Source organism: Anthonomus grandis, chromosome 15, assembly GCF_022605725.1.
Source record: "Anthonomus grandis grandis chromosome 15, icAntGran1.3, whole genome shotgun sequence".
In the NCBI taxonomy this organism is placed as follows: domain Eukaryota; kingdom Metazoa; phylum Arthropoda; class Insecta; order Coleoptera; family Curculionidae; genus Anthonomus; species Anthonomus grandis.
The window spans coordinates 10,473,332-10,487,331 of NC_065560.1; the positions used below are offsets into that span (position 1 = coordinate 10,473,332).

Consider the following 14,000-nt stretch of genomic DNA (forward strand, 5'->3'; position numbering starts at 1 on the left):
AAATATATGATGTTTTACTGGTTAAAAGCTGACATTAAAATTTAAATGATATAAAATTATTAAATAAATTCTGTATAGCTCATAAGGAAAATGTGTTGGTAAAGTAGCTTAAAGTTGTGCAACAGATCTCACTACAGATGAAAGCTTGATAGACATAAGTTTTCTACAGCCATCTTATTTATAACATGAGAAATAACATATACTTAGAACAATAGATTTAAAAATTAAGATTATATAAAAAAGGATCAATCTATATTAATGAAAGAAATACTAGAACAATACTTTTAATATGCTGTGAATTTAAGGAATTGAGAAATAGAGTGAAACAGTTAAATATCATTACTAGATAGTGGATGGATCATGCCAATTGATATATAGGGTTGTCTAGGTGAAATGTCCAAAAAAAAAAAAAAAAAAATTAAGATCATTAAATGAAACCTTAATTTTTCCAATTTTTGACACTGCAAGCAATTTAAAAAAAAATGTTATCTTATGATTCTTTAAATTAAAAATAGTTAGAAGGCATTGTGAGAAGTATTTCAAAGGAAAAATTGGATGTGCCTGCAAATAATTTATATATTACACATATATTTCTGTTTTATGTGTGCAACAATACAAAATATTAAATTTTTTCTTATTATTGAAAAATGCTGTTTTAAAAACCAAAGAAACTTTCATTTTCTTTTCATATATACATATTGTATAAATTACATAAATAACTTAGAATATATAATAAAAAACGAAATTTGCTCTCTACTTACGATCGAACAAAGTCAACCTGCACAGAATGATCAATCACCAAATCAGTTGGGCAAATAGGGTTGATTTTATCTGGATCTCCACCCAATTCCTTCACCGCACCTCTCATGGCAGCAATATCTACTACAGCAGGCACCCCAGTAAGATCCTAAATAATTTTACAAATTGGTATACATTACTATACATTGCACTAAACCATACTTGTAAAATGACCCTAGCAGGTTTAAAGGGCACCTCAATCCCTCCTTCTACAGCCTGATTGGTTTCCCAATTATAAATGTTCTGCACATCTTGCTCTTTTATGGAGAAATTGTCACAATTCCTAAGGGCTGATTCCAGCAGAACTCTGATAGAATAGGGTAGGCGACCTAAATGTAGTCAGTTATATAATAGGTCTAATAGAATTAATATTTTTTTATTTACCATATTTTTCTCCCAAAGCAGGAATGTCATAGTACTGGTACTCCTTGCCATTGACGTTAAGAGTTTTCAGCAATTTATTGTAAGGGTTCGAAGCTATAAAGAACTTTTTCTTAATATTTCTTGAAGATTTGCTCATTTTAGATTTTTTATACTATGAATCAAGTTAGGTTTTTTTTCTAAGACCATTCTATTCATAAGTTTTAATGGGTATTAAAATATTAATTTAAATAGACCATTGAAATTTAAAATAATAAAATTTATTGATGTTAGAGCAAAGGGCAAATGGGTGACTTTTTTGTAGTATGCGGTGTCAGTTTTTTTATTCATATTTAACTTAGATAAAATATCAGCTACGATTCGTTTTGCCAATATATATTTAGTAAAGTGGTTTAAAACACATTAGTTAATTCTTTTAATATCCTCTGTATGGAAATAAAAACGTTTATTATTATTATTATTATTATTATTATTAATGAAATTATGATTATTTATCAAAAAAAAAGATTACAGATTCTCATAGCTTGATTTGCTAATAATATTTCTATAGAATGCCAGAAACCTGAAATAAGATATCACTATCACTTTAAAATGCTATGTAAATATGTTTTCATACCATAATGTAATGTATACAGTAAATGATATTATGTCATAATATTATCATTATTATTAGATAAGTCAGAATCTGAACAAATTTAATTAAACACTCGATGACATTTAATGAAACTTATTAAAAATATTTTTAATGTATTAGCTAAGATCTTGAAAATCCTAACAAATTTATTTTATGATTGTTCTTTTACAAATAAAAATAGTTAAATTTTTAACCAGAATTAGTTTTTAGTAACCCTTAGGAAATTGAGGTAGATCTATTATTTTAAACATGATTTTCATTGACATAACAAATTGTAACATTTAGTGCCTGATAAACTTAAATTGAATTTGTCAAAAATGTTTTAAAGAAAAAAATGTGCCTTAAGTGTTTAGGGTGATGTAGGGTGTGTAGGGGATCAATCTAAACTTTTTTTATAGAGAACTGATGTTAGTCAAGTCAAGTCAAGTCAAAATACACTTTATTTGCTAAGTTTACAAACTTGTGCTAAAAGCTTCCTAATCCTAGAATTTATAATACAAGTATTTATTTGGTTATACAGGATACAGGACAAAAACAGAATACAGAATCGATTTTGATTGTACATAGAAGCATATTTTATATAATCAAAGAAAAAACCAAAAGAGAAGAAAAGAAAAGGCAAGAACCAACATAAAACAAGAATAATAAAAAAAAAGAAACAAAATCTGATCAACAGATATAATTAATTTTAAATATTAAAATGAGTCGTTAAAATATACTCTTCAATGCTGTAGTAGGCTTTTGGTAAGATTAATTTATTTAGTTGTCTCCTAAACTTTTTAAGGTCTGTAACAGTCCTAATCGAAAAAGGAACATGATTAAATATTTTACGACTAATAAATATAAGAGAGTTTCTCGTAAGTGAGGAGGTGGGGATTGGAAGAGAAGTTGCCCACTTGACGAGTATTATGACTGGTGCAGGATGGTGGACTTACGGACTTATGTATGAGTGTTGCAGTTTCCAATATAAAGAGTGAGAAAACTGTTAAAATTCTTTCAGCTACAAAAAGAGGTTTACAAGAGACTCTCAGACCAACACCACACATATACCTTAATGCTTTTTTCTGAATAGTAAAAATGATGTTAAGGAGTCCCTTGGAGCACAAACCCCAAAATGGCAACCCATAACGGATATGAGAGTCTATTAAGGCGAAATAAACTGAACAAGCAAACAACCCCCCCAACTCATGCCTGGCAACCCTGACTGCAAAACAACCAGAAGAAAATTTAGCAACGAGGCCCAAAACGTGGTTGTCAAACCTTAAACTCTCATCAATGAAGAGGCCAAAAATCGACAATAATCCCTACCATGTAGTGGGCTCTGCTCATCAAACAAAAAACCCTCTACATTACACTTAAAGCCCAGAACAAAAGTCTTATTAACATTGAATACAAGCTGATTGCAGATGCACCACTCTTTAATTTTGTGAAGGTCCTCTACTATGAGAGATCTGACTACTTTTTGATCTTTCTTATGCCACAGAATTGTAATATCATCGGCAAACTGAACCACTAGTCCAAGCAGTGATAGAGAGCTTAAGTCATTAACGTATAATAAAAATAAAAAAACACTGACCCTTGAGGTACACCACATTTAAGATGTGCTATCCCTGACGAAAATCCAGATGCAACCACCCGCTGGGTGCGGAACAGGTATGATTTCAACCACCCCAAAGCCACTCCCCTAAATCCGTAAAAATCAAGCTTTGACAGAAGTATTCCATGATCCACACAATCGAAGGCCTTGGACAGATCACAGAACACATATATTGCTGCTGCAGCCTCCTTGGAGTTCATAGATAGATACACACTCTCCAAGAATCTGAAAATGGCATCCTGCATGCCCTTAGATGACAGAAATCCATACTGATTAGGGGACAGCACATTGTATTTGGTCAAAAAAGAGACAATTCTCTTTTTTGCAAGCCGCTCAAGAACCTTGGAGAGGGTAGACAAAATTGATATGGGACGGAATTGAATTGATACGGGTTAGAGGGTCGGTCCAAGCTACCACCCTTATGAAGAGGGATAATCATAGCTTCCTTTAAACAGGATGGGAACTGGCCCTGAAGAAATGACTGATTGATTGCCCAAATCAAAGCACCTAAAGCGCTCGCAGGCAGAAGTGACAGCAGACGTGAAGAGATATCATCGGAACCCGAAGACCTATGTTTTTTCAAGCACTGAATTGTTTCAAGGACCTCGGTGGCATCTACAGGGTGGAAAAATAATGATTGGTTGATAGCATTCCGATTAAGATACTGCAATGAATCGCCGTCACTGGGAACTGCTTCCAGTAACTTCTCAGCAATATTAGAAAAATAGTCATTGAAATCATCAGGCCCCAAGTCCGATTCAACCCATTAAAACTATACTTTAACAAATATATATTACATTTTAAAATGAGGAGCATAATGATACAAATATTGTAAAATGTATGTGTCAATATATTCAAAATAGTATCCTTCCTATGATATTCTGTTAGCAGTTCATAGATAGTAAGCAACCTTATAAAAACTACATCTTTTTAATGTACATCATGCTTTGGTATTAAATTATGTGCATTCATTTTAAATTCTAATTTTTTTGTATAAATATCTATGAACATATGTATATATACATTGCACTGTATTTTTGTCAAAAATATTTGTTTGGATTCTCAGATATTAAGATGATTAAGTTATTCTTATTACTTTCAAGAACTTGTGGGGCATAAAACATTAGAACACTAAACATTATATTATTTAATTGAATGGGTTTATTATTATTTTATTATTGGGTTAAATTATTTATATAAACAAGGAACTCTGGGGTAATTATAGGAAGATCTGGTTTTTCTCAAGATTGCAGCTCCTCTAACTCTTAACACTTTTAACACTAGCTCTTAACATTGATAAAAATAAACTGCATGTGTTTTTTACTTACTTTATCAATCAATCGCTTATTGCCACTATAAAGCTTGGGAAAGGGTATATTAGGGAGGTGGCATCCAAATACTTGGGAATAACTATAGATCTTAAATGCTACCCATATGTTACATGACTTGCTTACTACATTCCAAGATTGTGAACTCTAAGAAATATTTTAAGCAAAAATCTGGTAACTGTCTTGGTAACTGTTTAAAAAGCATTGAGACACTCTGTCTGAGGTGGTTTCTATGACAGTTTATGTTTAGGAAGAATAAAAGGTTTTCTACAGCTCTCTTATATTCTGAAAATATTCCAGATGTAATAAGTTATGTTTATTCCATTAGTTTATATAAAGTGATCCTCTATTACAGTAAATCCCTCTATAGACCAAGAAAAGAAGATGAAGTTTCCAATCTGCTACCTATTAATATTAAAAAGATCAATATAAATAGCTAAGTACATATTATATTAGTTATTTTTATCTCATTCAAGATTTGCAGATTTTAGTTACTTATTATAAATTTTAGAACCAATATACCTTATAAAACAATAACTGCACACATATTTCTATGTCTAGGTGTAGAATAAGCACCAATTAAAATTTATAACTAATAAGTAGTGTAGAATAGTGTAACATTTAAGTTTATTGTAAACTATTTTAGGTAATATATTTTATTCTGATATTTTTGTATCTCTCATATTCAAGTGTGCAGAACAAAAAAAGAGTAATAGCTATATACATGTCACTGGACAAAATATTTATTTTGAATGTCTAGTTTGGCTAACTATGAGCTTCTCTTATGTAACTGTTAGCTTCTCCTAACTCAAATTTTTTAGTTTTTATACAAATTGCTTATTGAACATTCAAAAAATTCTTTTTTGAGATTTTTTTAGGACACAATTTTGTTTACTCATCATTATTTTAGACTCAGATAGTCATTTAAACCTGCTATTGGTTGGGTAGTAATCTGTCTGCTATACTAATTTGAACTAAAATGACTTTCAGACAGTTTCACAAAGAGTCTGATCCCTTTGTAGTTGACTGAAAATATCCAAAACATTCTGCAGCGACTTAATTTGGGTTCCTATTAAATTATTTTGCAAATGTCTTGCGACATTTAAAGACCAGTAAAATGATAAAAAATTCTTGATTTTCAGTAAAATGTGGCTTATGTACCTTGTTGCCCCAAGGCCCTCATTTATATTCCCTTTAACATGATCTAGCACACTAGTAGAAGAACCAGGAGCAAAATGGGCGGGATGAGGTACACATGCTAAACTAAAACTAATTTATGAGTACCTTTGGTTTATCATTTGTTGCATAATATTTGAAGCATTATGATACCTATAACTGACATTAAATAGGATCCACAACAAAAGAGCAGGATAGTAACATGTTATATATAGTATTTGACATTTTTTTGATTATAATCATAGAAGAAAGACCATGCAACTAGGGCAAATTTAATTGCAGATTGAACCAATGAAAAGTAGAAAATTTTAAGGCTAAATACAGATAAGTAACTGGAATTGTGCAAAACAAACCAAAGGTTATCCATACCATTAATAGCAATTACTCTTGTGACTTTTCAGATCATTAAAAAAATATAATGTCTAGTCTATTTAATTGTTATTAGTTCTTACTTTAAATTTCTGATATATGGATGTTTTGAATTCTTTTTATAAACTTAATAGATTTAAGCCTCTACATATATTTCAGTTGATATTAAGTTGGTATTCATTTTCATGATATCCAACCTGTCTGTAGGAAAACAGAATGTTTAAAACATACAAAACAGTGTATCTAGTTAAGCCTGCATGATTTTTTTATTTTAAAGTAGCACAAAGACAATAAGGATACTATTCAAAAAAACTATAGTGCTTAAAGTCAACTCGAACCTTTTGATGATTTGTAATTAACCATCCTTTGCACTGTGTCTCGTCGACTATAAAAAGAAAAATGGTGACCCCGAATGATAATCAGGTATAAGTAAGAGGTGCAAAACTCAAGGTCTTCTTTAAGCTTACGCAAAATAAGTAGTACATTTAATTAATTAAATATTCATTTATTGAACATCAATTGGTATTCCTTTGGCTTTAAACAAATTACTTACCAGCCATGGTTAATGCAGGAGCAGAAAAATTGCTTTATTTTCCGCAGCACTACACACTGGAGGTCGCACGCGGTTAATGATTAATTAAAATTAAGTTTTTTGCCAAAATTATCAGAACTTATCGAAAAAGTCTATTTTAGGTACTCAAGATAACAATAAAAACAAAACTGATTCCGCTGATTTCCGACAATGCTATCTGTCACTTCAAGCAAATGTCAAAATGTACACAGGCATAAGAGCACGAGAGAGAGAGACGAGATATATAAAATTAATTATTTTCCATGTATACGTAAATTACGTATCCGTTGTAATCACGTGATTTTGCCAACAAATTATAATGCTCCTTGGCATTTACGTTTACGTTCATCCGTGCAGGTAATCACGCAAGTTGATTCCTGTTGACTGAAAAAGATCTCTTGCTTTGTGATAAGCGGTTGATTTGTTAATTGTGTTATATTATGATTTTATGTTTTCTTTTGTTAGTGTTCTTTTATTTTGAATTTAGTATACAGGGTGTCCATTTATAAACTGACACATTTTAACTGCTTATAAGTCGAGAAGGAAAAATGACAACAATGTGCGGTTTTCACAGAACTTCATCAATATTTTTAAAGTTTTTTTTGACAGTGTTGCCAAGTTTCAAAATTTACCTGAAATAGGAGGGAAAAAATTGATGATTTTGAAAGGCCGATTTCTCAAAAATTTTAAATGAAACACCCTGTACTTTTTAATTTCACATGAAAGCCTGTTAAATCCCCTTTCCGAAAATGTATAAATTGTCTTAAATTCATTTTTTTTTACAGAGCCAATTTTAGTAAATGACACCTTTTTGAAAATTTTCCTAGAATACATATTCGGTGATTGATGAACATTTTCTGGTAATTGCCTATGTATCACTATAGCATGATCATAATTAAATAATTTGCGCTATTGCCATGTCTATAAAAAGTATTTATTCTATGTATTAAATTACAACTATTTACAACAATTTTAACAACAAACACTTGAAGAAATTAATTTTAATTTATAACTAATAAATTAGCTGCTGAAAATCCCCATTTTGCTCGAAACACTAATGTAGACGGAAAAAATAAGTTGCCGAAGCCGTTTGGTAGCATTCGCGGTGTAATTTGGTAGAAAACGTTTACTATGTTGCTGCAAAGTTCTTCCAAATTTCTTGGGGTTGGATTGTAGCAACGGTCTTTTACATTTCCCCATATACAAAAATCTGGAATGGTTAGATCGGGAGAATAAGGTGCCCACTCGATTGGACCTGCTCGCTCTATCCATCCGTTTCCAAAAGTAATATCTAAAAAATCCCTTGCGACCCTGGAGAATTGTGGTGGTGCACCGTCTTGCTGGAAGTAGACCGTGCCTAAAATTCCATGCTGCTGAAGTTAAGGATAAAAAAATGTTTCCAACATATCGGTGTAATTGTTTCCATTCACTGTTGCTTCTTGAAAAAAAAATGGCCTATAAATTTTAGATTTCGATACTGCACACCAAACGTTCAGCTTAGGAGAATCTCTGTCAAATTCGTTAAAAAACTCGAGGATTTTCATCTCCCCAAATTCGGCAGTTATGCTTATTTACTCGACCACTGATGTGAAATGTTGCCTCATCAGACATTATTAAATTGATATCCGGCTCATTTCTAAAAAGATCTAGTAGTGTTTCGCACATTAAATATATTTTTTCAAGGGCGCGATTTTCTATCTTTTGGAAAGTTTGAATTTTGTAGGGTTTAAACTTAATTATTTTTAGAATTTTATGTATTTTACTTTTTGACATATTTATCGTTTGAGCTATCTTCCTAATAGATATTTGGTTATTATTTAAGGACAACACTTCTTTTACCAGCAAAATATCATCCAACAGATTATCTTGTGCATTTAGGTTTGTTCTAACTTTTCTTTTAACTGTTCCCTCCTGGGAAAATTGGCGTACCCAATGAAGTATAGAATTGCGTGAAGGTGGAGCCCTTTCAAAAATCAGCCTAAATCTTACTCTCGTCTGCGTAACTGATTTGCATTCACTAAATAATAACATGCAACGTGCCTTTTCCCGGGTGGTAAACATATTTAAACCTTTCAAAATCTTTAAAAATGCAAAAATACATATAGAAATCAAATTATTGGGACTGCCCAACGAACGACGTTAAAAAGATTTGACTGTAGTTGAAGCCCACAAAACAAATTGTGCAACTCACAGCCTCCTTGACAAGCTACAATTGTTATTGTTGTCACTTGATACCGAGATTGTTATTTAATAGGTATTTATTGTAGGAAAATTTTCAAAAAGGTGTCATTTACTAAAATTGGCTCTGTAAAAAAAATAATGGATTTAAGACAATTTATACATTTTCGGAAAGGGGATTTAACAGGCTTTCATGTGAAATTAAAAAGTACAGGGTGTTACATTTAAAATTTTTGAGAAATCGGCCTTTGAAAATCATCAATTTTTTTCCTCCTATTTCAGGTAAATTTTGAAACTTGACAACACTGTCAAAAAAAACTTTAAAAATATTGATGAAGTTCTGTGAAAACCGCACATTGTTGTCATTTTTCGTTCTCGACTTATAAGCAGTTAAAATGTGTCAGTTTATAAATGGACACCCTGTATTATATGATTAACCATATACTGTGTTTATAATCTTGTAAGTAATCTTTTGGAGCAGCTACGAGTAATAAACAGTTACTTTTGCAAGGGTCAATTTCCATTTTCTTTGGACACATACGATTTTTACAGCCATTTAGAACATTTTCGTTCCCATCAGTATGCAGACGATACCCAAATTGATTTGCAGTTTTCCTCTGAATATATAGCTGCTTCAGTAGACTATATAAACTCTTGATCTTTTAACTATTTCGAAAACTTCTAGAGCTCATAAGCTTGTTCTTAATACCTCAAAATCAAAATTTATACTATTTAGTTCATAGTCTCTCCAAGTCTTAATTGAGATTAAAATTTGGGATTATGGTTCTGCCTTTTTTCTGCATGTGATAAAAAAATTAGGTGTTTGGATTGATAAGAAACTAACCGGATGATTACGTATCTAACTTACTTCAGGGTACTTAAATAAAACTAAAACTTCTACAGGGTGTTTCAGAACTATGGGATCAAACTTCTAGGGGTTGTTCAGTGCAACAGAAGAATCCATTTGAGTATAGGAACCCATGTCCGGAAATGCGTCACTACGCCACTACGGCCCTAAGACGTGTTAAAATTTATAAAAAAAATTAATTACCTATATAGGATCTGCTGCATTTATTTTTACCTTTTGTCCATGATACCATAACAACAATTGTTTAAAATCAACGCTTACCAATGTCAATTCTCAATGTCATTTTTAAAAATTTTATAGCTTACAATTTTTAAATATTTACTGCTAATAGAAAACTTTACCAATCAAGAATTGGCGGATATGCATTTGGCATACGGAGCAACAAACTGCAATGCACGAGCAGCATCGCGGTTGTATCATGAACGTTATCCCGAACGACAACATCCTGGATACAAAAAGTTTATTGCGGTTCATCGGCGGCTCGCTGAGACAGGCATGTTTAACACCAAGATGCATGATACTGGCGTTGATTGAATATTTTTCTCATATTCTCAATCAACGATACTGGTGTTGCTCGAACCGTAAGAACGGTCGAATTTGAAGAAGAGGTGCTTCAGCGAGTTGCCGATGTACCATCAAATAGCACACGTGACGTCGCTTAGAATATGAATACGAGTAAAGGTCGGAGCACACATATCCGTACCGAGACCGCACCGTGCCCGCAGCGTAGCTCGGCCGTGTCTCGGCGCGTTATCTACCAAAACACACATCTCCGACACACGGCCGCATCCCGCATCGCATTGGACGGTTACGACGCACTTCAAAGTATTCAGTTTGGATCGAAATTTAATTGGGTTGGTACATTAAATTTATTTCAAAGAAAAATGTTCTCGAAATTTGGTAATGATCAACAAATACAGCATTCGCAATACGAGAACAACTAAAAGATTTCTTTAGTTCTGTAGAGGGCAGCGTAGATTGGCAGGAAAATACAGCCCTGGCAATTTAAATAATTTAATTAATGGATCATATTTGCCAGTTTTTTTAGATGTTGCATATTTTTTGATAAAATGTAGTAAATAAAATCTAGATCGTATCAAATTCATGTTTTTTTACTAGTTATTTGGTTTCTTCGCCGTAAAAAAATATTTTCTAAGACGAAAATCCCAAACAACTAATGTATAATCTAGTGGTAAAAATCTAGTATATTGAGTAATTGGAATTTGCGTATACAACTATCGTTACGAGTTATTTAAGTAAAAATCAAATTAAAATTTTTGAATAAAAACTTTAACTTGAAGAAGTTTTATTTCGAAAAATTAATTAATATTTTTTTATGCATATAAAAGTACCAACCTTAGTTAATTTTAGTACTAAATAGTACTATATTTCATTGTCTCCGGAATTACGTATATGTTCCAAATTTCACCAAAATCGGACAACTAGAAGTTGGTCAAATTTGAGTTTCAAGATTTGCACCGAACATACATAGTTAGTTACATATGTACATACATACATACATTGCAAGTTAAATAAAAGCTTTTCAAAAAACTGCATGTCTCCTATCCTAAAATATGAATTAGAACATTTTCTAGGTCATTTTTTTACACCTGATCTTACACACCACTTCAAATATCAACCTCAATCTTCGTTTGGTTTTTGTAAAATGGGCTGTAATGCATTTTAGAAAAAAGAATCAATTTCACGGTGTATAAAAAATTTAAAACTGGAACAAACTATAATTGCCGCTTACTAAAACAAACTTGCTCATCTAGACAACCGGATGTTGCCAAAATCTACCTAATATACTACAAATTATTTAACAATTTTTCAATTTAAATTTATTAAAAATATGTTTAATAAATTTAGACCCACCTTTTATATTCAATTCCAAAGAAATTTTCTTCCACACTCTGTCCTTATAATCTGTATTCCTATATTTTTAATTTTTTTAATCATACAGTGATAGAAACTTCCTTACTTTCTCTATTAACCTTTTTGAATAGCTAAATTTTATTGCTCATTCGAGACCGTACAACGCACCGTCACCGTTGAAAATTAAACAAAACTATTCCCACTCGTCACGGATGCGGTGCGTGCTACATGCTCGGGCACGGTGCGCTGATGTTAGGACTTCGCCATATGATTACTATAGTGTTGTTGACAACCGAGACACGGCCGAGCTGCGCTGCGGGTACGGTGCGTCCTCGGTACGGATATGTGTGCCCCGACCTTAACGCTTCTGCCTGGCGGGTACTACACGAGCAACCAGTGTTGCCACCCTCGACCCTAACGAATTCGGTAAAAGGCTTCGTAAAAAATCGGTAGATTTCGGTAGATTTTATAAATGCAATTGAGAACATATTATATTATATGATATAAAAAAATAAGCTTTTAATTTAATCCTCGTAGGAGCTTTTTCCGTTTAAATTGAAATCTGTCATTTTTGAAATAAGGTTATTTTTAATAGGAAAAGTATGGCATAAATCTTTGTCAATCAATTGTTTGGTATATAGCCGACCAGAAATCGTTTTTGTTTCAAGGCGATTTCTCTGCTTTGTTGTTAATAAATTATATGTAGAAAATACTCTCACAATTTGCAGAAGAATGAGGCAAACATAAAAGGTTTGCTACAAAATTGGAAAGGGTTTTAAATACCTGAACATCTCCCAATTTCATTTACTTAACAGCCAAAATGACTCAACATTACTACTAAAGCTTTGTATTTCTTTAGTGTTTCTAAGCAATCTCTACTCTCCATCTAAATTTTGGAAATTTCTTTCATCAATTAGATGAGGAAAAGATAAAGCAACATCAACAATGGATGGTATGGTACCTTGTTTTACTTTTTCAAGGTCAAGAATTTGAAGTTTTTAAAAAATGTTTTTCCTTAAAGGAAATCTTAGGGTTATTTGGCTACAAGCTTCTATAAATCAATACAATACAAGCTTCTATAAATCAATCCAGTAAAATCTTTGATTTCGATGGCCGGTAAATTAAAATTTAATATGGTACGGGTCCAAAGTACATATTTTCTAGAGGTTGAAAATTTCGTGGGTTTTTAAAATCGATATCTTCTATTTGGGTTTTAATTATATATTCCCTTCGAAGGAAACAATCAAAAAAGGTTTGAAGCAGATTAGGAATTTTTTGATATAAAGCATGTAATTTAGGAGATTCTGACTGTATTTTACAATTAGGTTGATTAAAATAAGGCAATACATAGTCCAAAAATTGAAAATATAACTTATTTTTTGAATAACTAAAAACTAAAAAATATAACTTAGTTTTTGACGGGGCAGTTAAGAAACTTAGAATTTACAAGATGTGAAAAATTACATTTGTTTAAGTACCAAATTCAATTTTTCAAACCCAACTTTTGCCACTTTAAAAACACTACCTACCTGTAATAAGAAAAACCTATTGCACTATTAATACTCACACAAAAGTTTCTATAAAATAAAAAGATGTGTGTAATATTAAAATCAAATAGACAACGTGAAATAGAACTAATAATCCTCACTTTATAAAATAGAAGAAAATAACCTTATTATATCTAATATCGAATTTAACAACGTGAAATGTCATAGCCAATCTCTTGCCGATCCTCATATAGCAGCGCACTATTTATTACGACTGAGTATCGTAAAAACTAGGAGAAAAAAAAAACTATTCCTTTTCTTAATCGAGAACCTTACAAAAAAAATATTTTGGGTGGTGAGGTGCATTATGGCACTACATAACAATTAAAAAAAAATATTTAAAGCAGAGACAATGGTTGCTTTTTACTCTAAACATTGTCTCTGTTTAAAGTAAAAAATCGGTATAAAACTATGGTAATTCGGTATATCGTAAAGTAAGAGGCTAAATCGGTAGATCTACCGAAAAATCGGTAGAGGTGGCAACACTGGGAGCAACAACTCCATCCTTACCACTTCCAGAAAGTTCAAGGTATGACTGCAGCCGATTATCATCCTAGAGTTCAATTTTGTCGATGGCTTCTGGATCACATCATTGCACAACCAAATTGTTTACGATATGTTTTGTGAACCGATGAAGCCTCTTTCACAAGAGACCGTATTTTTAATAGCCATGTTTTG

At 31.8% G+C, this 14,000-nt stretch overlaps 1 protein-coding gene across 2 annotated transcripts in view; it reads right to left on the reverse strand.

The window, feature by feature from the left end:
* The window catches only part of LOC126744836 (cytoplasmic aconitate hydratase-like), a 55,674-nt gene extending 48,647 nt beyond the window's left edge, over positions 1-7,027 (reverse strand). Inside the window, exons 1-4 of one of the 2 annotated variants that reach the window (XM_050452387.1) lie at positions 6,837-7,027; positions 1,183-1,275; positions 961-1,127; positions 762-907 (exon numbers count right to left, since the gene is read on the reverse strand). In XM_050452387.1, the coding sequence (XP_050308344.1) occupies positions 762-907; positions 961-1,127; positions 1,183-1,275; positions 6,837-6,843 (413 nt within the window). In that variant the 5' untranslated portion in view covers positions 6,844-7,027. Of the gene's footprint in view, positions 1-761; positions 908-960; positions 1,128-1,182; positions 1,276-6,621; positions 6,662-6,836 lie in introns of those variants that run through there. The other variant, XM_050452386.1, reaches the window with a different exon arrangement.
* Positions 7,028-14,000: the final 6,973 nt, after the last annotated feature.